The following is a 24,769-nucleotide window of genomic DNA, read 5'->3' as shown; positions in this document are numbered from 1 at the left end:
CTGAATGCATCAGCACACTAAGAAAAATGGTCCAAACTGGACTTCTAGGGTTTTAAAAGCAGCAAATGTCTCAACATTCCAAATATGTAGAAGATATGCTTACATTTACATTTAATCACTTAGCAGACACTTTTCTCCAAAGCGACTTCCAATGAACTCTATGTAGTGTTATCAGCCTACACGCCTTATTCACCGTGGTGACTTACACTGGATCACTCATCCATACATCAGTGAAACACTCTCTATGACGAGAGCACAGAGCACACAAAGCAGATCAGTCCAAATGTTCCTCCGTTCTTCTGAGACTGATCTTCATACCCCTGAGGTAAACTACACAAGAGGTAAAGAGGCCGTTCTGGTTATATACAGAACAAAGAAAATGATGTGGCTCAAATGAAGAAATTTTTGAGAATCCACATATAATATATTTGAAAATATTGAGTTAGGACTTTTTTTTTTTTTTTAAATTTTGCATACTATATTGAAATATAAGTTCTTTGGAATACATCTTTTATTATTATGTATGCCTTATTTCACTGTTAAGTGAGCAGCAGGTTTTGTAGCAAAAAAATTACCCAGCTGTGTGTAAATAAGTAGTTTAGTAAACAATGATGCAACTTGCTTTGGAGAGAAAAGGATGAGCCAAATGAACTGATTCAGCCTTTATTAATTACATTAACATACTGTTATACATATACTAGAGTCATATACTGTTTCCATATCATTTATTGAAAAGCTTTTCAGCCCTCAAATCATTGCAAAAAGGGTGTTTTATAAATAGATGTTTTCATAATTTTTCCGTATTTTAGCACTGAGTATTTTTATATAGCATTTTTGTAGATATTTGTCTTGGGGAAACATTTTACATGGAAAAAATGAGCCATATTTGAAACAACAACTCTGGCTGTTAATATTTACAGAAAAAAAAAATGCTTTGAACTGCATGACAGATTGGGCTGAGTGACATGGTACAAGAGACAGCAGCCTTGACATGCTAAGACACTTCACGGACATGAGTGATTCACACAATTCTTGGATGTCCCCCAGAAACAGAATCTAAGAGTAGTATCATGAGACAACTAGGACTGGGGAGAGGGGGGAGGGGAAAAAAAAAAGAAAAAAAAAAAAAAAAACCCAACACATAGCTTTATAAATGTTAAATAACCTGGGCACAACTCCAAAACAAACTCCCAGATAGGCCAGCTACCAGCAGCTGCTGAAAACTGTTGATGGGTGTCGATTCCCAGGTCGCATTCTGTCAATAGTTACTGCAAGTTCAGTGAGAGGGGCCCAGGGGGACACCGTTTGGTGCCACACATATCAAAGGGCGTCAGACAAAGGCCAGCAGCCGGCGCGAGACAGACACAGCCCCATGCTGCTGACTAAGGGGATCCTGCAGCAGTAAAAGTCTACATCTCCCTGAAATAGCAGCCATAAATAATGAAGTGCTCAATGCAAATGTGCACCAGAGGAGATAGAGGAGGGGGGCAGAAAGACAATGCCTTTCAAAAAGAGAAAATGCACTTTGTACAAATGCACACTGAAACCACTTGGACACTGGCCGATAATTAGGCCTTTGCAGTGTAATGATTTAATAAAAAAAAAATTTAAATGAGACCTGTCTAGACTAACAAATGCCTTGCTGTTGAAATCCATACTCTGGCTGAAGTGCAGTGAATTGATGGCTGATATCTGGTGATATTACCAGAGTATAAATGATTGGGTAGGAACCAGCTGAGACTTCTTGTTTTGACACTTTTGTACTGTAGCTCAGACTGAAAAACACAATTACTCAAACAAAAACCACTACAGCAAAATCTCCCCTGTTGCACAAACTGAGGCTCATCTCTAAGAATATTTTAACTTGTGGCATGAGACCTGACTCATGCAAGTGTGAGGAAAGAATAGAGAATATGCATGCATACTCACACAAAGAAACGCCCCTCGAAAACTCAAACTCCTTATACCCAAAACATTTAAGTATCGTTTCTAAGCAGGTTGTGAAGCATTAAGAAACAAATGAAACAAAACATACACGAAACAGATTTAGAGCGAAGAGGAGGAAAACACAAGCAGACGCTCTCCCCACACAGAGTAGGACGTTCTTGGCTTTTTGTGGACTAAACACTCCTGTCACAAAAGGACTTTCTTTGAACTCTTATCTTTAATCCTGGTGCCAGATGGCGCTGTGCTGCATGTTACGTAATGAGAACATAGACTAGAGCTCTTCATCTACACACTCTACATCGGATAACCTAAAAAACAGTACATTGCTAAAAAGTATGGCCTTTTATGGACAAACGGGCTACTGGAAACACACTAATCAAACCTTCACCACTGTAACATTCTCCAACTAAATACACCCCCAACTTTCCAAACAAGTTTACTTCCCAACATGCAGTTATAGGTAGGAAATCCCAATTAAATTACTCCCAGCTATTTAAAAAGTATGAGTTTAATTTAAAGGCAGAAAGAAGAAGAGGGAAAAAGAATATCAGGTGCATGCTGACATTAACTTCTCTCAAAATGAGTGATAGTTATTCATTTTACCTTCTTTTACTGCCATTTATTTGACTAAAGCCACCTAGGATAAATGCATTGCTGAAAGATTCAACATTAGGTTCAGTTACCAAAGCAGCATGCAAATAGCTCTCCACAAGCTGTAGTAGTTAGAGAAGGTGTGCTCACCAGGGCCGGCCACTGGATTGGCTTGCTCTTTGTTCCCTGAGGCTGAGCACTGTCCTTCCGCTTGGCCCAAACGAGCTGGTGCTCCAACAGGAAGATCTGGAAATCCTCGTACACCTTAACCCACTCACGCTTATCCCACTCCAGGTCATCAAACTCCACGTACACCTGCAGGAGAAGGAGGAAACAAAAAAAAAAAAAAAAAAAAAAAAAAAAAAAAAAAAAAAAAAAAGAGACCATTGAGTGAGCGGACATGCAGCACGCGCGCGCGCGCGCACACACACACACACACACACACACACACACACACACACACACACACACACACAAGCATGTCACATCTATCAACTGAGGTTTACCCCAGGAAAAAAATGGCTCCTCCTTTCTGCACATCAAACATGGTATATAATTAGGGCTGCCCCAAAACTTAAAGAAAAAAAAAATATTTATACAGGCCACATTTGTGCCAAGATTAGAAATCAGCTGAAGAGATTTACAGTTTTACAGCGCAGCTCTGTGATAGATCCTTTTGGGAATTCCCAAAAATCCTGCTCAGGAACTGTAAGAAAGCAGAGTGTCTGTATTTAAATTCAAAAACACAAAGAATGTCTTTTGAACACTTCAACACTATTATGAATCTTATTCATTCAGTTGATGCTGCTCTGCAAAGCAAATTACAGTGTAAAGCTACAATTTATAACTACAGTATTAATCCATTTATACCACTTGGTGATTTCTACTGTATCAATTCATGCTAAGTATTTCAATCAAGGGTGCCAGTGCAAGGCAATGGCTCTACCCAGTATGCAATCTGGTGGCTCACGGATGCTGTATGATCTCCTATAAGTTTGTGTAGGATTTCAAACAAAAGCTATTGCATGAACATGTTTACTGTTCAAGAAAGGCTTAGAAATGGTTCAAGTCCCCTGTAGTGAGAGACCTATTAATGACAGATGAAATGGTTCATTTCAGTGGGGAATTTCAAGCATGCATACGTTGAATCAGAGCATCACTAAACTATGGTAACCTGAAGCTCAGTAGACTCATTACATTTATTTGTTTAGCTGATGCTTTTGTGCAGAGCAACTTACAATGTGAACTGACATTTATTTACCCATTTACAGAACTGGGTAACTTTACTAGAGCAATTTTTAGAGCAAAAACCCTTGTTTAAGGGTACTACAGCTGGAGGTTGGAATTTAACCTGTGACCTTTGGGTACAAAGGCACTAGCTCTAACCACTGTACTATCGGCTGTTTTTATACTTTTAACTTACAAAATGTCAAAGTATTACAATAGGTAATCTAAATCAAACATCTCCTTCAAAGAAAAATTACTTGGTACCAATTTTATGGACATTTTTGGCTAACTAACATGAAGCAATGAATTAAACCCATAGACAAAAAGACTTTTCAGCTGAATTAAAATGCAATCACACCTTTAAACTAATCATGAATGTACTTTGATCTCCAGTGATAAAGTAAATGTCAGCATGCTATTGACACCATCGACCACAATGCGAAAGGAATACACTTACTTACACAACAAAACAGCAATTGGTTCCTAGTGTTATCAAATCCTTAAACATGCAAGTTTCCAAGGGTGTGTGACCTGATAAATATGAGAACAACAGATCTGGGGGGAAAAAATTACCAACCACTATAGAAAACTTGAGGGCACAAAGTGCCAGAAAGACATCTTCTTCTGAACCGTTTGTCCCATACGGGGTCGCAGGGAACCGGAGCCTACCCGGCAACACAGGGCGTAAGGCCGGAGTGGGAGGGGACACACCCAGGACGGGACGCCAGTCCATCGCAGGGCACCCCAAGCGGGACTCGAACCCCAAACCCACTGGAGAGCAGGACCCGGTCCAACCCACTGCGCCACCATGCCCCCTGCCAGAAAGAAAATTTATCTACTTAGGTCACACTTTTAACCCCGAAGCAACTTAGGGTATTAAGGGACTATTTTACTCATTCATACAGTTGGGGGTTTTTGTATGCATTAGTACAAGACAAGCACCTTGCTATAAAGTACTACAGCAGGGTCATTCAAGCCAAAAGGGAATCACCCTAACCACCACATCACCTGTCAGCATTGTTCTCCCCAACACACCAAACTTAATTTACTCTTACATTTATTCAATTACCAGTCACTTTTCTCAAAAGCAACTTCCAGCAAATTGTATGCAGTGTTATCAGCCCACACACCTTATTCACCAAGGCGACTTACACTGCTAAATACACTACTTACAATGGGTCACTCATCCATACATCAGTGGAACACACTGTCATTCACACACTATGGGTGAAGCTGAACAGCACATCTTTGGAGTGTGGGAGGAAACCAGAGTACCCAGAGGTAACCCATGCAGACATAGGGAGAACATGCAAACTCCATACAGACTGAGCGGGGATGGAACCCACATCTTCTCACACCACCCAGGCACTGCGAGACAGCAGCGCTACTCACTGTGCCACCATGCCGCCCCAGTAACACTAATCTCCAGTAGTGTTTCATCAAGAGCCAAAGGTGAATTGCAGTGTATTTTTAAGTCTGTGTCCTTTAGGCTTTGAAGGCTTTTGACATGGCAAAATGACATCCATTTTCATAGTCAGCCTTAAAACAGTAATATATACTGTACACACACACACACACACACACACACACACACACACACATTTTCGGAACCGCTTGTCCCATACGGGGTCACGGGGAACCGGAGCCTACCCGGCAACACATTTTTCTTAAATGTTTATTTTGCAACAGTGATTCAGCATGTGATCTGGGAATGAGAAGTTCAGATGCAACCAATTAGAAACAACATGCATTGAAAGAATTGCATAACGCGGACTTGAACCAGGAATGATTCACAAGGCCTGTGGTGTCTTTGTGTCTACAGCCGTTGCACGTTCTTCCCTGTGTAGCGATCTGCTGCCTCCCCTGTTAGAGCACACGTGTTTTTGGAAAATAGGTCTTTTGCTTTCAGAAAGCCTAGTGCTCCTGGAAGGGGGCGGAGGAACGGCAGGCTGAGAGAAGAGAGAGCAGGTGAGGAGCCTGGAAATAAGGCTCCCAGGCAGGCAAGCTCACCCCCACACCCCACTCAGGAGAGCTGCCAATCTCGTCACAGCAGGCCCGGTATGTCAGCCAGCTCGATTCCTTGCGGAGCACACGTGACCCCTCAATACACACACACACACACACACACACGACCTTGGAGTAGTGTCAGTTCCCATTGCTTGCAATTAAACATTTACAATGAGATATTCTGTTTCGGGGAGGGGGGGAGGGTTTAGAGGGGTGGTATGGCCTCTGTTCTCTCATGAGGCACTAATGCAGTGTAAAAAATTCAGTCTCATTAAAAATTTACATGCGAGACAGAGGCAGCAACGGGAATGTTTGCACTCAGTACCCAAGCAGTGACCTGTGGGGCCACGAAACTGGTGCCAGCACATGGGATTAGCCAGTATAGAGGAGAGCAGGGCTGGCGCACACACTGGGGAGCACGTGGAAACTCGCTCCTGATAATAGGCTGGACCAGCTCAGGGGAATGTACATTTTACACTAGAAACCCTCTGCCGCTTTAACACTTTATGTTGCTAGTAAAAACAGCAAGCGAGTTAAACGATTTCATAATATTACCACCCTAACCTATATGACAATTAATATGACAACTAAAAGGGGGAAATGTAAGGACATCATTTCAATAAAAATTAAATACATCTGACATTTTTGTTTTATTCCTTTACATTTCAGTTATTATAGTGAGACATAACAGGCCTTGTGAGCTACATTCTAACCAATAAGAGTTCCTTCCACCTCAAACTGATTATTAACCCATTTTTTAAACATTGTTAAAACACAACAAACAGCATGAAATGTACCCCTGTCTATTAACAAGGTAAACAGAGGGGATCAAAGACATATGGACCCTGCAGGACAGCTGAAGGATGGTTAAAACACTCCCTAAACAGCTCATATTTCTCCAACAATATACTGCTTCTCATGTAACACCAACTGGAAACCCATAATCTATTTGTAGTGATCACCTGCATAAAATACTAAAAGAACAACTTCGAGTCTCATCTAAGCCACAATAATTTCATTGTCCGATTGTGTTATCTGGGAAATAGAAAAGGCTCGCACACCATCCCCCCAACAAAAAAAAAAAAAAAAAAAAAAAAAAATATTGCTGCACCAATTTCACAACTTCTACACTGCAACACATGGCCCATGACGGCATGTTCACCAATTACAGTAACAACTGAAAGGCCTGCTCGTGACACTACACTTTGCATACAGAACTTTCATGCAGCTGTGTACCAGTTCACAACCATAACAATTTAATTTTTTTTTTTTTTATTAAAAAAAAAAAAAAAAAAAAAAAAAAAAAAAAAAAAAAAAAAAAAAACAACAGCAAACTTTTAGATTTTCAAAATGGACTGCTTGGAAACATTGAGCAAAGTAAGAACAGCAACTAGACACAAACAATAATTCTGATCTGATCCTGTGATACGCAGGAGTAACTAGTCCCCACCATGAGGAAAAGGAGACTCATTTTCATCAACAGGCTCTCACCTCTAAAATAAAGTCTATTTAGCATCAGAGCCACAGTCGAATGAATCAATCAAAAAACAACATTTAAGTAGATGAGGACCAAGCACAGAACCAACAGACAAGAGGAGATTATGAGACACACAAGGGATAATACAGGCTTTACCACTCTTATGACAGCATCTCTCAATTATCTGAATCAAGAAGTTTTGAAGGTGCGGGCCAATGTCATTTTGAGAACACAAAGAATGAACAAAACCAAAAATGACAAGTGTAACAAAATGCTGCCAGAGCAAGTGGTCACCCCATTTTAGTACTAATTCCACATGATATCAAACTCAAATAAAAAGCATAGAAGGCAAGCTATTAAAGACAGAAATAAGAAGAAAGGGGATGACTGCAAAACCATGCATGGTATTAGCCATTGCCTGCTCGTGCATGCGTGTTTGTCCTACTGAATGGAGTTATATAACACTTCTGCTCATCTTCAGACAGAGAACTGCTTGTTCATGTGATCCCACACGTTATCAATTTCAAGAATTACTTGTCATTCTCAACACTAACCTAATGACAGAATTTGGTGTAATGCTATAATAAAGAGATTCACTGTACAGATATTAACATGAAAGCAAAATAGCTACATATAAAAACTGCAAGTGGTTTTAAAAAATAAAAAACACCCAAAATGTAACAAAAAAATTTAATGAAACATCACAACATTCAACTGTCATTTACTTGGACTTCAGACAGGGTTCAGCTTGATAATACCCATTCACAAACAATATTTTAAGCAAACCATAGCCACTTCATAGTCTAAACACACCTCGAAGAAACCAGCTCTCTTCAACAAATTGTGCATGTAAGACTGCCTAAGCTGAACAACCACATGTAATTGCAAGGAGATAATATTCAAAAGCCAAACCCTAAGAAAGCAATACAAAATATGAAGACATTACATGTTTGAAGACCTGGTTGCTATGCAACCAACAGCACTGTCCCCTTTCAAAGCATATCTCTACAACAGATGCCTGCAGAGAACAGCGCAGTGATTTTGGACATGCGCTGGCAACGGCGAGTTGAGCCGGAGAAGCTGTCGCTTCTTCACAACCCACGACTGAAGACTAAGGGAGGGGGTGTTGTGAATAATGGTGAATCACACCTCCAGCTGCTGTTATCATTTATCATCAAAAAAGGTTCTGTAGGCTCAGCCGGACAGAAGCTCTTCAACTGTGCCAAAATAGACTGAACACAGGAAAAGTGATTTCCAGACATTGATTACATTGCTACTGTCATTTGCTTAAAAGCCACTGACATACAGATAAAATGTCAGACTTTCACCATCTGCAAGCAACACTAAAGGTGCAAGTATGTTTATCATTTCATTGACAACAAAGAACGGCATTTTTAAATAATTTTAATTATCCATGATCATAACAGCTTGTAGGTTCAGGAGTACAATTAAAGCTTTAAGAGTGCCTTTTTAACTCTTCAGTCCTAACATCATCTACAGCATTGCATTCCATAATTTGCATGTGCTCTTAAAGACTAGCCACCCTGTAAAATCTGCCCATCACTAAAGGCAGCCAGACTCTCCTGACTGGCTGGGACTGGACCGCTGCAGTCCAATCCCTGAGACCCACGCAGAGCATCTCCCGCACACACACAAAAAAAAAAAAAAAAAAGAAAAAAAAAAAATCTGCCTTTCAAATCACTGAAGCTATAAAAGATGGTGATTTTTTTTTTTTTAAAAAAGAAAATAAGAAAGAGAAACAGATTAGATGGAAAGAAAAGGCTTGAAATTCTACTCTCTAGTCATAGACCTGAAGGAATTCTCTCATCTGCCACTGCCAAAGCTGCAGTAAGACATGAATGATACTAAAGCACTGCAGTTTACTTCAGTATCTAGTCAGTCCTCCATACAAAAATAAATTGGTGCAGTGACCCATCTGACCTGCATTCCCCTCTTTCACCTCTTTCCTGAGCAGATCCAGCTCTGTGCCTGCTAGATGGAAATCTGCATGCTATTAAGGATACTGATTTTTTTAAAAAGATGGATACCTTTCCTTCTATTGATTACCCACACCCCATCTTTTCTAAGTCAAATTGACAATGTGAACCTTCATGTAAAATTCATCAAATATTTTCCAACATATGTATGGGAAGCAGGGGAGCAGAGCAGGTTTAGCCAGGGCCTGCTCTGTGGTGGGTCTGGGGTTAAAATCCTACTTGGGGTGTCTTACAGCAGACTGGCGTCCCGTCCGGGGTGTGCCCCCTTCCCCCTCAGCCTCACGCCCTGTGTTGTCAGGTTAGGCACCAGCAGTTGGGACAAGCGGTTGTAGACGTGTGTATGTAGCTCTTAATAAAAATTTCTATATGATCATATAAAGACTATATTACAGTACATTTAGGGGTGCAGTGGCACAGCAGGTTTGACCGGGTCCTGCTCTCCGGTGGGTCTGGGGTTCGAATCCTACTTGGGGTGCCCTGTGACGGACTGGCATCCCGTCCTGGGTGTGTCCCCTCGCCCTCCAGCCTTACATCCTGTGTTGCCAGGTTAGGCTCCAGCTCCCCACCACCCCGCATAGGACAAGCAGTTTCAGACAATATGTGTATGTGTACAGTACATTTATGTAGACTTTTTCCCCATTTAGCAGACTTTTCTCCAAAGCTCTTCACAGGAAAACAGATTACTGATACAACGATACAGAATAACACTGCTGTAAACCTCTGCATGTAAAAATTCAAAGGATATTGAATAATTTCAACAAAACAGTTCAACATTGACATTGTGAACTAAAAACATTAAGCATATAATTTACAATTGTGTCTTACATTTAAAAACACACTTGAAGATTAACTGACAATTTTCCTAAATGGCCTTGTTGCTTAAACATTTGCAAAAAAACTGCAAATATACACATAACTACAAAGTCTGCAATATATAGTGCATGAAAGCTTCACACCCCAGTTTACTTCAAGGTACGAAAGCAACAAAAGATGTTCTCTATACAATGTACACTAGCACTGAAAACTGATTGGACATGGAATGTTCATGTTTTTGAAAAAATTGATGCTTCGTCAAGGTACCACATACTGATTTAAAATAAATAAATAAATAAAATATATATATATATATATATAGAGCCAAGACATCATTACTAATGTTGCAAATGGTTATTACTGCTTGAAATGACTGATTAATAATTTATTATTCACATATGACTGCAAAGCCCCATTTCCACCAGCCATTACTCCCATGTTCAAATGGTAAACTCTTAGCTCATCCTTAATTAATCATGATTAAATACTAACTGGTTATTAGAGAAACCTTTGCAATTACGTTAGCATAACCGAAACCTGCTATTCTGCTCAATAAAGAAAGCCAACTGCTGTTCCTTGGGTTAAAAGATACTGGTGTTCCTGAAGTTCATTTCAGGGTTCAAAACTAGCCTAAACAAAATAACTTTCTCAAGAAACATGTTAGTCTATTGTTGTTTTGTAAACGAGCTCCGTGCGTCACGTAGCCAAGAAACTGACAATTTCTTACAAAGGTGTCCACTGCTGTCTTGAAAGAAAAGGGCAAACTGGATCCAACCAGGAGAAAAAAAATAAGTGGAAGGCCCAGATGCAGAACTGCACAAAAGCACATCAGAGTGTGTAGCTTGAGAAATGGACGCCTTACAGGTCCTCACTTGGCTGCTTACTTAAATAATACATGTCGAATGCCAGTGTCATCTGCGAGAGTGAAAGAAAAGACTACTCTGGGATGCTGGCCTTAGAGGCAGAGTTTCACAGAAAAAGTCATATATGAAAATGGCAAATAAAAAGAAAAATGGGCAAAAAAAACAGACATTGGATGGTGGATGACTGGAAAAAGAGGATTATGGACGGATGAATAAGTTTGAGGTGTTTGAATCAAGGAGGAGAACACATGGGAGATGTAGAACAAATGAGCAGATGCTGCAGAAATGCTTGATGCACTCTGTAAAGCATAGTGGAGGAAATGTAATGGTATGGGGCTGTTTCGCTGCTGGTAAGGTGGGAGATTTTCACATACTTTATGCAGTTGTACACTAAGAAAATTTGTATAGTGATATTAAACCAATTTCAAAAATCTTTTAAAAAGATATGCCAGAAAAGATGCTATTTACAACAACCAAAACAAACATCAAGTGTTGCTTTAAGTAAACAAAAAATTATTAGGAGAGTAAGATATACCAGAAGAAGAAATAGAAGGCTGCATGACCTGAGGCAACATCTGTTTCTGCACTCAGCTCCTTCTGACATAGGATTAGAAGCACGTCTTTGTTTACCCTGTCTCTAATGGAGCCCCGTCTGCAAACAAGGCCTGATCAGTCAATGATGGCACATTGCTGATCTCAGCTAAGAAAAGAGTAGTAAGGGGCAGCCTGGAGATGGAAAAAAGAGATGATCTGCAGACTAACAGACATACATAGAAATATGCGGAAACACTGTGGCATCTCTAGATTTATACTGGCAATTTAAATACAAACATGACACATTTACTGGACTTTTACACAGCGTGATACACGAGTTCTTCAGACGCATTATTCACACCTTACTGTCCATACTGAAAATTTACTTTTTTTTAAAAAAAAAAAAAAGGGAGAAAAACCAAGTAGACTTTCAGATATCTAACAGTTCTCTGTACACATGCTCTACAGTCACAATTAGAGAGCAAGACTCTGGATATTCTTAGACACAAAGAGGTATCGGTCCTGAGAGACCAATCCATTGCACCACTCAAAGAAACAATTTTCCACATTTTAATGAGCTGCTCCATCAGTGCCGAGACCGGAATGTGTGTGGTTTTCTTCAACCATGAAGCTGATGGCTATCAACACTGCTCATGTTGTGTTGAATAAACCTTTAAACTATTAAACTGTAAGACTTTAAAATACTATTATGTAACTCTTTTCTTACTGTTGACAGAAGCTGTATTCCCAGGTGAAGAAGTGTTTTGAAATAAACCCTAATATGATGTCCCGAGGAAAAAAAGGGGGAGAGGAGGAGGAGGAAAAAAAAAAAAAAAAAAAAAAAAAAAAAAAAATCAATCAGAAGAGCAGCGCACAGTGGGTTCTCGTACAAATAGTACATAACATCTTAGAATGAAGATAGTTATCAAAAAGAAGACCTGGATAAGCTATGCAGTTACCAGGTGGTACATGTGGCTTGTAGCTCAGGGCATTCACTTTCCTAAGAACACGAGATCCAGATTGCTATCAGAAACAAGGTGTAAGAGCTCAAACTGAGCAAGCTCGGGTTCCTACAAGGCATTTCCTGCAAGCATCTTACACAAGTTCCTGCATAATGCAACTCACATGTCCAGCAATGAGGGGGCCAACCTTATAAGTGAGATTCATGAGATCCACTGAAATCTCAGGCAGGGAATTTCCCAGCTGAATGGATACTAATAAAGCTATCAATACCTCTGCAGGGCAGAATGACCTCTGGGCTGCCTCAAGTGGACTCCCCAGCATATACTTTCACCCCATACATATTTCACATGCAATACAGAGCTCCTCACATGAATAACACTGTAAACAACTTCAATTATCTGTTCTCGTTGCTGTAAGCTTTCGCCTCGTCTCCAAATTTAAGCTGATTTATTGGGCTTGACTGAACTGCCAGCAACATCCAGGGCACAGCAATCTAAGTGTTTCTTTATCTGCAGAAGACAGAGGAAGGAAGTGGTGATAAGGGATACAGGAAAGACACAGGTTTTCTGGCTCAACAAGGAGTAGGAAGTAAGGAAATCTTGCAAAAATCTTGCCACAAAAGAAAGTCAATAAGTCAGCGCTATTAAGTTGACTAGTGTTATTAGGTCCGGCTAAAGATTAAATAAATTTCCCTGTTGTGATGTGTGATCACATGAATGTGTGGAGACACTAGTCTGCAGAGAGAACAGTGGGTTCTTGTACAAATAGTACATAAGAGCAGAGCACAGTGGGTTGGTGTGGTCAAATGTCCGATAAATCAGGAACTAAACAACTACATTTACACATTTTACAAATGCTTTTCTCCAAAGCAGCCTTTACTTTAAACTTCATATCAAACAGCTTCTTTCACCAGCATATTTCTCTTACAACACAGCATATATTTAACAACATTAAAACAAATCTGCATCACCGGTATTGAATGTTTTGCCCTATAACAAAACCACCCTATAATAGTAACATACATCGAGGACCACTACCACAAGGTACAAGGATCACTGGTGTCAGGAGATCATTTACCACTCTTTCCTGTAGCATTCTTCTTCTATATGTGCATACCACAGTAAACACAAACAGCAGTCACTCTACAGTAAACCAATGGGGTAGGAGGGCATTGGGATTTACAGATTCATGTGGAAAAAGGACAGTAGCTGGGGAGAGGAGCAAAAAGTAGCTGCTATGCGGGAATTTGCTCTGAGGGTCGGTCAGGAAGTTCACAAACACATCTAGCTCAAATAAATGAGGAGACGCCGTGCACACAGCTTCCTGTACACAAGATCTGCCATTTCATGCCACAAGCAACATCCTTTAATAATTCTATTTCAGCCCAAGACTAAATTGTGGCACTCCCCAACAACCTCACAAGAAAGAAGCAAAAACTCACTTAGAAAAAAAATAAAATTATCTTCTCATCCAACTAATGCAAATCAACTGTCCATTCTTCCTGGCATCAATGAAAGGGGGAAAAACACTGCAGTTTCTTCTTTTACCCTGCAGCACTAATGGATTTCTTAGCTTTATAGTACTTGCAATTTGGAGTGTGGATGGATTGTACAAGTTCCTGAGATTTTATTGCTCCAAATAGGCCAAATAAATAAACCCTGTGACATAGAGAAGGTCTGCCAGACCAATTAGAAATCTGGCAGTGGATAGGAAATTAACGTCACCAGTGGTGAATGTGTTAAGAAAAATATTTCAGTTGTAACAGGATTCATGTAACACAACAAATTCAAATCCTGAGAAGCAAAATATCAGAACGACTTATGTCAACATTGCTTATTTCTCTACAACTGAGCCTTGCTGAAATTATTCCATAAAAATTAATGAATAAGTTAGACTGGACTCATTAATGCAGAAATAGCTGATGGCTCCTACCCTGCAACTGATACATGGACACATTTCATACAGCACAAATAAACGATTGACTCTGATAAGATTTTGCTGCACATCACAAATAAGGAAAAGGTATGTAGCATTTCATTTGCTAAAAATAACCGTGAAAGGCCACAATGTCCAGTGATCAATGGCAAAAGCTTTAGAAAATTAAAAACATGGCCCACTGCCACCCTAAGACCAGAACTTGGGATAAAAATGACAGAACTAAAATGTACAATTTCAAAATGAATGCCAAAATATGGGTCTTTATTTTTAAGGCTAGCCTTAAAAATATTTTAATTGAAAAACAATGGCACTGAATGGTGAGCCTGAGCCTAAAATTCAACACTCAAAACAGAATTGAGGAGGGAATAAAATATAAAACCTTGCACATCCAATTAAATAGTTTTTGTTCCACCTCTGAAGTCGTGTCATTCCCAAAAGGCAGAGTTCCTTGCCAAGCGAAGAGGCACACCAATTAACTCACACACATATTGACGATGTGGCTGCAGCTGGCAGAGGCCTCCCAGTGAAAAAAGGGGAGAAAAATGAAATAATTGAGCGCTTCTTGCTATGGCTCTCGGCAGCATCTCCAGCAAGCCAATTGGTCTGTGGAAGACGACATTCTTTGTCTCTCTTTATACTGTACCTTTCATGAAAAGCACACATGCAGACACATACGCTTCATTTCATTTCCACCCCCAATCCTCATCCTTTTGACAAGCTGGTATTGAAACATTTGAACGGTGACCACCATTTCCATCCTTTGTGAGTACGGTTACTATGTTGGAAACGTGGTAACTAGGCTCTGATGCAGGTTTCTGGCAGACATGTATGGAATACAAATCACCAAAACACCACCCCAGAGGAATCACAGAGCAGTTCCTCAGTCTCCAAAAAGTAGACATCACCTCTCAATTAAGGCAGAGAGAAACCTTATAATCTATCAGCAATTCAAATAAATCAGGTGCAAAACAGACTGATACATCACAACATGTTAGCTATGAGATATAAATCCATATGTACGTATACAAATGGAATCCATACATTCATCTGTGTGTGCGCGCATGTGTCCATAATCCACCTGAAATATTCAGAACTAATCTTACGCATGCCTACCCCACTCTGCCTAGCCATGTACCTTGCATCAAACACACCACGTTCTTTGTACTTCCAGACAGCATCAAATAAAAACTACACAGGTACAACCGTGAAAGCTAGAAGGACATAGACATGAGTTATCAAGGGCAGGACAGAGGATGCTGCACACAACGGTTGCTTCAGGAGAATAATATTCTCAGCTCAATCCCCAGAGCAATCTGACCACATTCTTCACAAGAGAAAATAAAGTACGAGTTTCAACTGCCATCTGTAGAGTAAATCTGAACTTAAACATATTTGGTCCATGATCAGATTCTGTCCGTAAAATCAGAACAAGCAGAACCTGTAACTGTTCAACAAAATTATTTATTTATTTAGCTGATGCTTTTCTCCAAATCAAGTTACAATGTTAAGTTACTTACAATTATTTAACCTTTTATACAGCTTGGTAATTCTACTGGAGCAGTTTTTACACTGAGTACCTTCCCCAAAGGTAGTACAACTGGAGGTGGGATTCAAACCTGCAACCTTGAGTCCAAAGGCAGCAATTCTAACCATTATACTACCAGCTACTCTCATAAATACCAAAACTGAGCAGCATCAGTGTTTTGTCACAATTTTTTCCCCCCCCCCACTCCTCTAGATAAATACTGTATGTCTAGCAATAGTCAGATCCTAAGTGCAATTTGGGGAAAGGGGAGAGAAAAAAAAAATTAAACAAAGCTCTCCTTGCTACAAATGCTCTCTTTTCCCTCCCCTCTTTAAAAAAAAAAAAAAAAAAAACCACAAAGCATGCACTGAGTTTCCAAATGGCTTCTAATCCAGGAAGGGTTTGGACTGTTTTCATGATATGCTGCTTAGTTGCAATTAACGGGATGCATTTCCTTCGTACCTGGGAAGCCAATGGCTTACCAGTACACCCCCGAGAAATAACCATTGTATGGGCATGGTTATGGTGAGAAATTAAAAGAGTACATCAAAGACAATACTGAGCACGTGTTTTTAATTCACCATTAACTGAAACATTTCAGATAAGAATGCAAAACATTCATCCAGACACAGAAATCAATTGAACTCTTCTTTCAAAATAAATGGCTTGACTACCTGGAAATAATTAAACTACATCATTAACATGACAAAAAAAGTCTTTCACGATTATTTTTTTTTAAACCACCAGGGAAGTTCCAGGAGCAGATTTAGCAATTGCAAATGAATGCAACAAAGAGCAGGTAAGACAAGGTAAATCCTTTTCTGTGTGATCAAGTAAAACTTCTCTGTGTTTGGTCCAAACAGCCACAAAAGGCATAATTTTTCATACCCTCACGATGTGAAATAAATACCTCAATCAAGAATTTAAGATTTTTAGATTCATTGGCTTCTGCAAAAAAAAAAAAAAAAAAAAAACTTAAAATACAGTATACTAGAATGCATTACAGCCACACATACCTTCAGAACAACTTAGACCGAAAAAAGAAAAATGGATTTAAATTACTTCATCATAAAATGTGCTTACTGCATTGGGGGTGGACATTGCTAGAATCTTTGGACTAGGTGAAATGGAAGCATTGTGAACTGGAAAAAGAACACAAGCTGAAGTAATCTGAAATGACAGTTTCAAGAAGCATCTGTTTCCACTGAAGCTCGCCAGGTGCTCTCAAGGCATTCAGCAGTACATGCCGAGACCCTAAAGCGCACTGTCCCCTTACCTCGAATGGACATTTAAGTTCTCCTTCTGAGGGGGATCAAATGGAAGCCTTGTCTGTCAGTTATTGCTGATATTAAGTTGTATTTTCATCTCAGTCATCCCTGAGATGCTCCCTTTCAGGTTCGAAAATGACTTTACGAGGAGTATCGTTTAATACCCGCCTTAAGTCTGTGAGGCATTCCCCGCCTTGTACAAGACCTGAAATTTGAATTTGTAAGCCTTCCAACAGGTGTGCTGCAAAATCTTTGCGGTTGATTGGCTCATGCTGCTTTAGACTTTCAAACCTCCATAACCCCTCATTTGCTATTTTTACCTGTTATTATCCTGCTTCAGTGACCATGTATTCACTTGCTTTATTTCCTAAAATTTCCTGTATTCACTGTGCTATATTAAAGATTGAACTGAAATTAACAAGCATTTTGAATCACCTTCCTGTGGTATTAAAGCAGGTTGTATCCTGACACAAAGATTTTTGGTTATTTTTATTAATACTGCTTGTGTTAACATTGTTATGCATTTCCCAAGCCTCAAAACTAACCACCATTTATGCTAAAGTATCACTAAATTCCATTCAAATTGACACAAATTACTTTATTACTTAATATTAGTGATTACAACATGAGGCAGTTTCCTTTCATTAATTACTTTATAAGACTGGCTGTGTACCTGCTCTCCTCCAAGCTCTCTCTCATAGCAATTATGTAGCGTACACTTAATGCATGGGTTGTCTCCAGGTGCTCCAATTTCCCACCCACAGCCCAAAGACGTGTTTCAGGACTGTTGACTAAGCTCCCCAGCAGTATGGGAACATGTATGTGTTACATTGCTCTGCTGTGGACACTGTATATGAAACCAAATATCATGCACAACCCTATCACCACATGAATGAAATATGTTACAATGAATTCACGCTCACACAAAAAAACATGTTTAAGAATTGGTAACCATCAAAAACAGGAATATATTATATAAAAGATACACAGTACAAAGACATGTATTTCAGGTGAATTAGTAAGTGTAAATAGCCCATAATATGCATGTGTTAAATGGCTCTGCTGTATGAATGGGTGAAATACTGCAGTAAACACCCTACAATCGATCTAAGGACTGAAAAAGTTACCTTGGACATAGATATCAGCTAAATGCTACTTAATCATTTCAACTCACTTTGGAGAAGAGCTTCTGCAAAATGAATAAATGTAAATAATATTACTCCAGCATTTTTTTGGCAACCTGCACTTATTCAGCTGTTTTATAAATACTTTACATTTGAACTCATGGCATTAGATGTTGGAGCTATGAATTCACCTTATGAAGAGTTTTTCAAGAATGAATTAGTTTCCTAAGACAACGGAGGACTGTACAGAACATAGCTCATCATATTCAAAATCTTCAAGGTAACCAGGATTTTAGCAAAGTTAATCTGTCCTTTCTATGTTAATCCTGCAAAACTGAAATGTGGGGAAAAGTTTAGTTGTCAAATTTACATATTCTCTCACATTAAAAAAGAAAACAGTAAAATACTACAGTTTACAACAGAAGACACTCCCCCTCCATTTGCTTTCTCTTGCCATCCTATGTTCTAAAAACAGTAAGCACTGAAAGAATGTTTATTTAACTTGAGGTCAATCAGGACTGGTAGAATATCCTTTCTGCTGTCGCAGCTTTAGGTTTGTTTCTGGCATCAGCTACAATAACTTAAATGGTTACAGTATGATAAAAGGAGTAATGAGCTTCAGGTGATATCGTCTCTTTAATAAGATCAAAAGGAAAGCTTAAACACCTCTAAAGAGGATGGAAATTTTTACTCTGAGTGCCTAAGCTTCTACAGTAAATAGAGGTTCCGAAGACATACCAAAGTAATGTATAAATAAGCCTAAGCAATTCAGAGCAATGCATAAAATGTTACATAATTTTGTTCTGTGCATTTAACACACACTGGAATTACACTACCACTGTTCTCATGCTACATCAGACAAACTGAGGGCACATATCCAAGGATGGTCCATTTAAATGGGCAACGTTCTTCCTCAGAGTAGGAGTGGGAGAATTAATGTGACCTCTGGGGCCTGCAAAAATTATAGCATCCTTAATCCCAACTGTGAAGTAAGACTTCTCAAGCAAAACATGGGAATTATTTACTGGCGTGTTGTCAAGCCCTTTACAGCACTAGCAGCTGCATTATTCATGGCATACACACACACACACACACACACACACACACACACACACACACACGTCCTGCCTAGAGGGGTATCCTGGGAAGGGCAGGGGTCATTTCAGAGAAGAAAGCTGCATATTGCACAAGCCTGACAAGGGGGTGGCAGCTATATAAGGAAGCAATATAACAATGGAAATCACTCCCTTACATCCTGAAATACTCCATCCCGCATTTAAAAAAAAATCTTCCCAGCACATTTAATTATTCCAGTGTTATAGAATAGCACTTGGTTAAATCTGCAAAGTTTAACACACTTCCTCCAATAGCTCCCAGGGTATGAAAGGAACCCAGTATCACCCTAAACATCACTCCATATTTATAACCAAATACTATACAAATAAAATGAGTAGTGCTTCCAACAGAAACTCAAAGAATTCAGATGGAAAGCAGCCTCCCCCCTTTAAAAAAAAAAAAAATCGAATCACTTTATTAGCCATGAACAGTAAATGCTCCAGGAATTTGCCTTGGTGATTTGACATGCATTCACTATATGCAAACATACAATGTGTGCCCACCCCCCAAAAAAAAATTACATATAGAGTATATAATTTCTATTAAAAAATAAAAATTATATCAATGTATAATTCTATTACAGAGAAATTTCATTAACTGAATACATATATTTAAAATTGTAGAACAATGTTAAAATATTTATAGCTTAAAAATTATACATATATACCAGATTCCAGCAACTTTATTTTTTTGAATGCGAGGTATTACAACATGCAAATGCTGAACGGGGGGTGGGGGGTGGGGGGGGAGAAAAGAAAAAAAAGCAGCTGAACTCTGTTCAACCCTAGGTACAGTACACGGGGAGATGAATGCAATGCTTGTTTGAAATGGTGCGAATATAGCAGGCTGACAAACAGAATTTCTCCTGGAGATCCATGGTTTCAGTTATTTTACATTTTCACAATCTGTGTACTACAGCATCAAAGTAGAACACACTGAGCTATGAACAATTTTCCAAAAGGAAAACATAATAGCCATTTGAATAAAGGCCTACCACTGGTTTACCACCATTTATGTTAACCAAATGAAGGGAATAGCAAGTGGTGTAAAACACTGCCCATCAGTCCATCTTTCAAAACATTTGCAGAATTAAAAAACTGTTTCTTTAACAGCATCCAGTCATGTTAACCTCCCACATGACCTTGACCTTGTCTTATGGCACTTGCCCAGGGAATTTATGACAGGTTGCTTCGCCCTACATTACTGCCTGAAATGAGCCAAAACAAACCAGACCACGTAGCAGAGTGACAGGGAAACGATTCCCAGCTCCAATGCACAAAATCCTCTTTTAAAAAAAGTTTGCAGCCACCATACAGAGCCATCAGGTTTGAAAAGACACCAGCCCAAGACTTAAAGCAGGTAGGACAGAGGAAGTAAGCAACAGATTAACACTTGAAAAATTAAGCAATGCTCAAAAGCTTTTAATATAACCCCAAACATACAAGGAGAAATTACATTTTAATCACCATAGAAAAATTCAGGTTTACTCAAGTTAAAAGCACAGTGAAGGGAATGACTTCATGTTCCTCACATTAGAACAAAGCTTGCTTCCATTTCTGTTTCTCACACACAAAACACATGCTTCAGCAATCTCTTGTAATGGTTAGTGTCCCTTTAAGTCCAAAGCCCATTTTCCAGTTGCTGTGTTTGACTTTTAAGCACAGAGAAGACAGATGATTCCCTGACAAGAGCTACTCATTATGGAACAGGCTAGTACAAGTGGAGGGAGAAGCCTTGGAAACCACACCCTGAACTCAGCCCATGCCCAGCATAGGCAGCAACACCAGGCTCTTCACAACATCACAGAAGGGAGAAAAATAAAATAAAGATGCAATGTTAATTAACATTGAGGAATACTACAGCAGCCTGTTTGCAGAGATGCAAGTTAGCACCAATTACACCTGACTTAAGCTTAAACGTCTCACCTCTTTCACTGAAGAAAAGAAATAAACAGGTATGAGTGACTGAAATTAAAATATTTTGTTGCACTGATATTCAAGTGTTCATATGAACTAGTAGGACACACTGACTTACAGTGGCATGAAAAAGTATATGAACCCTTTGGAAATGGTTGTTTTCTGCATTAATTGGTCATAAAATTCATCTCATCTCCATTAAAAAGTCACATATATAGACAATGTGCTTAAGCTAACAACACACAATTATCTTTCATGGCTTTACTGAACACATCCCATTAAACATTCACATTGTTGTGAGAAAAAGTAAGTGAACACTTGTATTCAGTAGCTAGTTGATCCTCTTTTGGCAGCAATGACCTCAACCAAGCGTTTCCGGTAGCTGCGGATTAGACCAACATTCAGGAGGAGTTTTGGACCGCTTTTCCTTACAGAACTGCTTCAGCTCAGCCATATTCTTAGGATGTCTGGTGTGAACAGCTCTCTTGAGGTCATTCCACAGCATCTTTATGGGGTTAAGGTCTGGGCTCTGACTGGGCAACTCCAAAAGGCAGATTTTCTTTTTTTGAAGCCATTCTGTAGTGGATTTACTTCAGTATTTAGGATCATTGTCCTGCTGCATCACCCAACTTCTACTGAGCTTCTGCTGGCACATGGTCACCCATATTATCCTGTAGGATATGTTGATAAACTTGGGAATTCATTTTCCCCCTCAATAATGGCAGGTGGTCCGGGCCTCGAAGCAACAAAGCAGCCCCAAACATGATGCTCCCTCCATCGTACTTAACCATTGGGATAATGTTTTCATGTTGGTATGTGGTGTCCTTTTAATGCCATATATAGTGCTGCATGTTTTCCCCAAACAACTCAGCCTTAGTTTCATCAGTCCACACAACATTTTCCCAGTAGCGTTGTGGAGTGCCAAGGTGATCTTTGGCAAACGTCAGGCACACAGCAATGTTTTTTTTTTTTTTTTTTAAAAGCAGCGGTTTTCTTCGTGGTGTCCTGCCATGGACACCATGCCTGTTCAATGTTTTCCATATAGAAGAACCACGAAAGGAGATGTTAACCAGATCCTATCATTTCTTAACATCTTTAACTGTCACTCTAGGGTTCTTTTTTTCTCCCCCTCATTGAGAATTGTGCGGTGTGTCTTTTGAGTCATCTTGGCTGGGTGGCCACTTTTAGGGAAAGTAGCCTAAAGACTCCATTTATAGACAATTTGTCTCACGGTGGACACATGAATATCTACACTCTTTGAGATAACTTTGTAACCCTTTCCACCTTTATGCAATGCAACAATTCTTGATCGCAGTCTGAGAGCTCTTTTTCACAAGGCATAGTTCACATCAACAGATGCATTTTGTGAATAGCAAACTCAAAGTGCTTCTTAGAAGTAGCTCTAAACTGCACCTCCAAACTCATTTCATTAATTGGACACCAGGCTTGTCAATTTCCAGCTCTAATTAGCTTTTGTTGAAGTCATTAGCCTAGGGTTTCACATTCTTTTTCTAACCTACATTGTGAATATTTGAATGATATCTTCAATATTTACAACAATACAATAACTTGTGTTAGTTAAAACAGATTGTGTTTGTTGATTACTGTAACTTAGATGAACAAACCAAATTAAGACCAACTTATACATGAATGCAGTAATTTTCAAAGGTTCATATACTTTCTTGCCTCTGTACTGGTACATGTTGCAGACAAGACTATGAAGCAAAATACTGATACCAACTTTGTCATTTTTAGAACAAATATAAATGCACTGTTAACTTTATGAACAAACCACCATTTGCACGTGACAGTACAATGCATTATTATTGTCCAATCCCATTCTGAGTTACAATATCATACACAGATAAGTCAAAGCTGCAGGTACTGCTGTTACAGCATTGTTGGTATGGGGTCTGCAGTGTATATTTGCATTTTGCCTTGCTGTCATATTTTAAGCAGACAAAATTAGCTTTATGTAGTTTAGCAGATATTTGGAAGTTGTGTGTGTGAGCATATTGATTGATACAAAGCATTAGTTAAGAGCGACTCCCCTCATAACATTAAACCAACTGTACCAATTTTTTTTTTAATTTTTGCAACACAAAGCAGTTAAGTCAGTTTACACATCAGTCCCATTAATTCATTTCTACTCATTTAGAGAACACTTTTCTCCAGAGCAACTTACAATTTCAAGATACTTAAAATTATTTACCCATTTAGACAGCTGGGTTACTTTACTGGAACAATTTAGGGTAAGGACCTTGCTGAAGGGTACTACTGCCGGAGGTGGGATTTGAACCTGCGACCTTTGTGTTCAAAGGCAGCAGCTCTAACCACTACCAAGCTGATGCTTTCATTCAAAACTACTTGCTGTATTTGGCACATTGAGACAGCTCTGCACTTCATTGTAACAAATCACAGCAAGTACCTACAAAGACACAAACATCTTATTTTTTTCCAATGGTAGGCTAGCTATTCCCCTATCAGTATTTATGGTAGCAAGTTCTCAGCACATTCAGTTTAACATGATTTGAGTCATAAAAACACATTCAAAGTCCCAAAAAGGCTGAGTAATTATGAGTTCAACTAATTAAAACCAGCACATTCTGCAGTGTGAGTACCAACACTGTCAGCCCCTGGTTTCTGCTGATCCTCAGCAACATTCTGTACCATCAGAAATAGATGTTTTTAAATTATTAACCACTTCATTCTCACATTGATGGCACCAGTAAAACTACTCAGACATTTGAAACCTTTCATTCAAGAAGGGTCTCAAAACCTCTCTTTCAGACTCACTTCTTCCTTAATCTGTGTGCTCAAACATATAGTATATTATTCATTTAATAACTTTAAAAAAAGTATAATCAAAAAAATATATGTACAAATGTATATATGTATACACACATGTGCATGTGTGACATTACACACACACACACAGGTGGTCCTCCGATTTACGATGGTCCGACTTCCCATTTTTTTCAACTTTACAATGATGAGCTGGCAATAGACCTTCAGTAGGAACCATACTTTGAATTTTTAATTTTTTCCCAGGCAAGCGATATGCAGTGCAATACTCTCTCGTGATGTTGGGCAGCAGCAGCAGCGATCCACATCTCCCAGTCTGTCACGCAGAAGTGTATATTAGGTGTATTAAATGCATTTTTGACTTACAATGGGTTTCGTGGAACGTAACCCCATCATAAGACCACCTGTGTGTGTGAGAGAGAGAGATTGAGTACAGTGAATTTGTCACACCACCATATAAACCAGTATACACTTCGCAAGTACACACACAGAGCTGAATCATTGTCTGTGCTTTTGTATTCTTTCCTGACATTTATATCATTTTGAAGAAAAACACGTGCTAAATGAGCTAATGTAAATCAAGCTTTGTTCAAAATTCAACTAACCTTTCAAAATTCAACTCTGTCCACTATTTTCATGTTCTTCTGGATTTTCTCTG

At 39.2% G+C, this 24,769-nt stretch overlaps 1 protein-coding gene across 3 annotated transcripts in view; it reads right to left on the bottom strand.

The window, feature by feature from the left end:
• Positions 1 to 24,769, bottom strand: part of jmjd1cb (jumonji domain containing 1Cb) — an 86,127-nt gene that overhangs the window by 44,051 nt on the left and 17,307 nt on the right. For all 3 annotated transcript variants that reach the window (XM_029248611.1, XM_029248612.1, XM_029248613.1), the window contains exon 2: positions 2,689 to 2,853. In XM_029248611.1, coding sequence (XP_029104444.1) covers positions 2,689 to 2,853 — 165 coding nt within the window. The remainder of the gene's footprint in view (positions 1 to 2,688; positions 2,854 to 24,769) is intronic.

The sequence above is a fragment of the Scleropages formosus genome, chromosome 24, assembly GCF_900964775.1.
Source record: "Scleropages formosus chromosome 24, fSclFor1.1, whole genome shotgun sequence".
Lineage (NCBI taxonomy): Eukaryota > Metazoa > Chordata > Actinopteri > Osteoglossiformes > Osteoglossidae > Scleropages > Scleropages formosus.
Note: the sequence above shows the minus strand (reverse complement) of the source record. Positions and strands in the feature narration are given on the sequence as shown.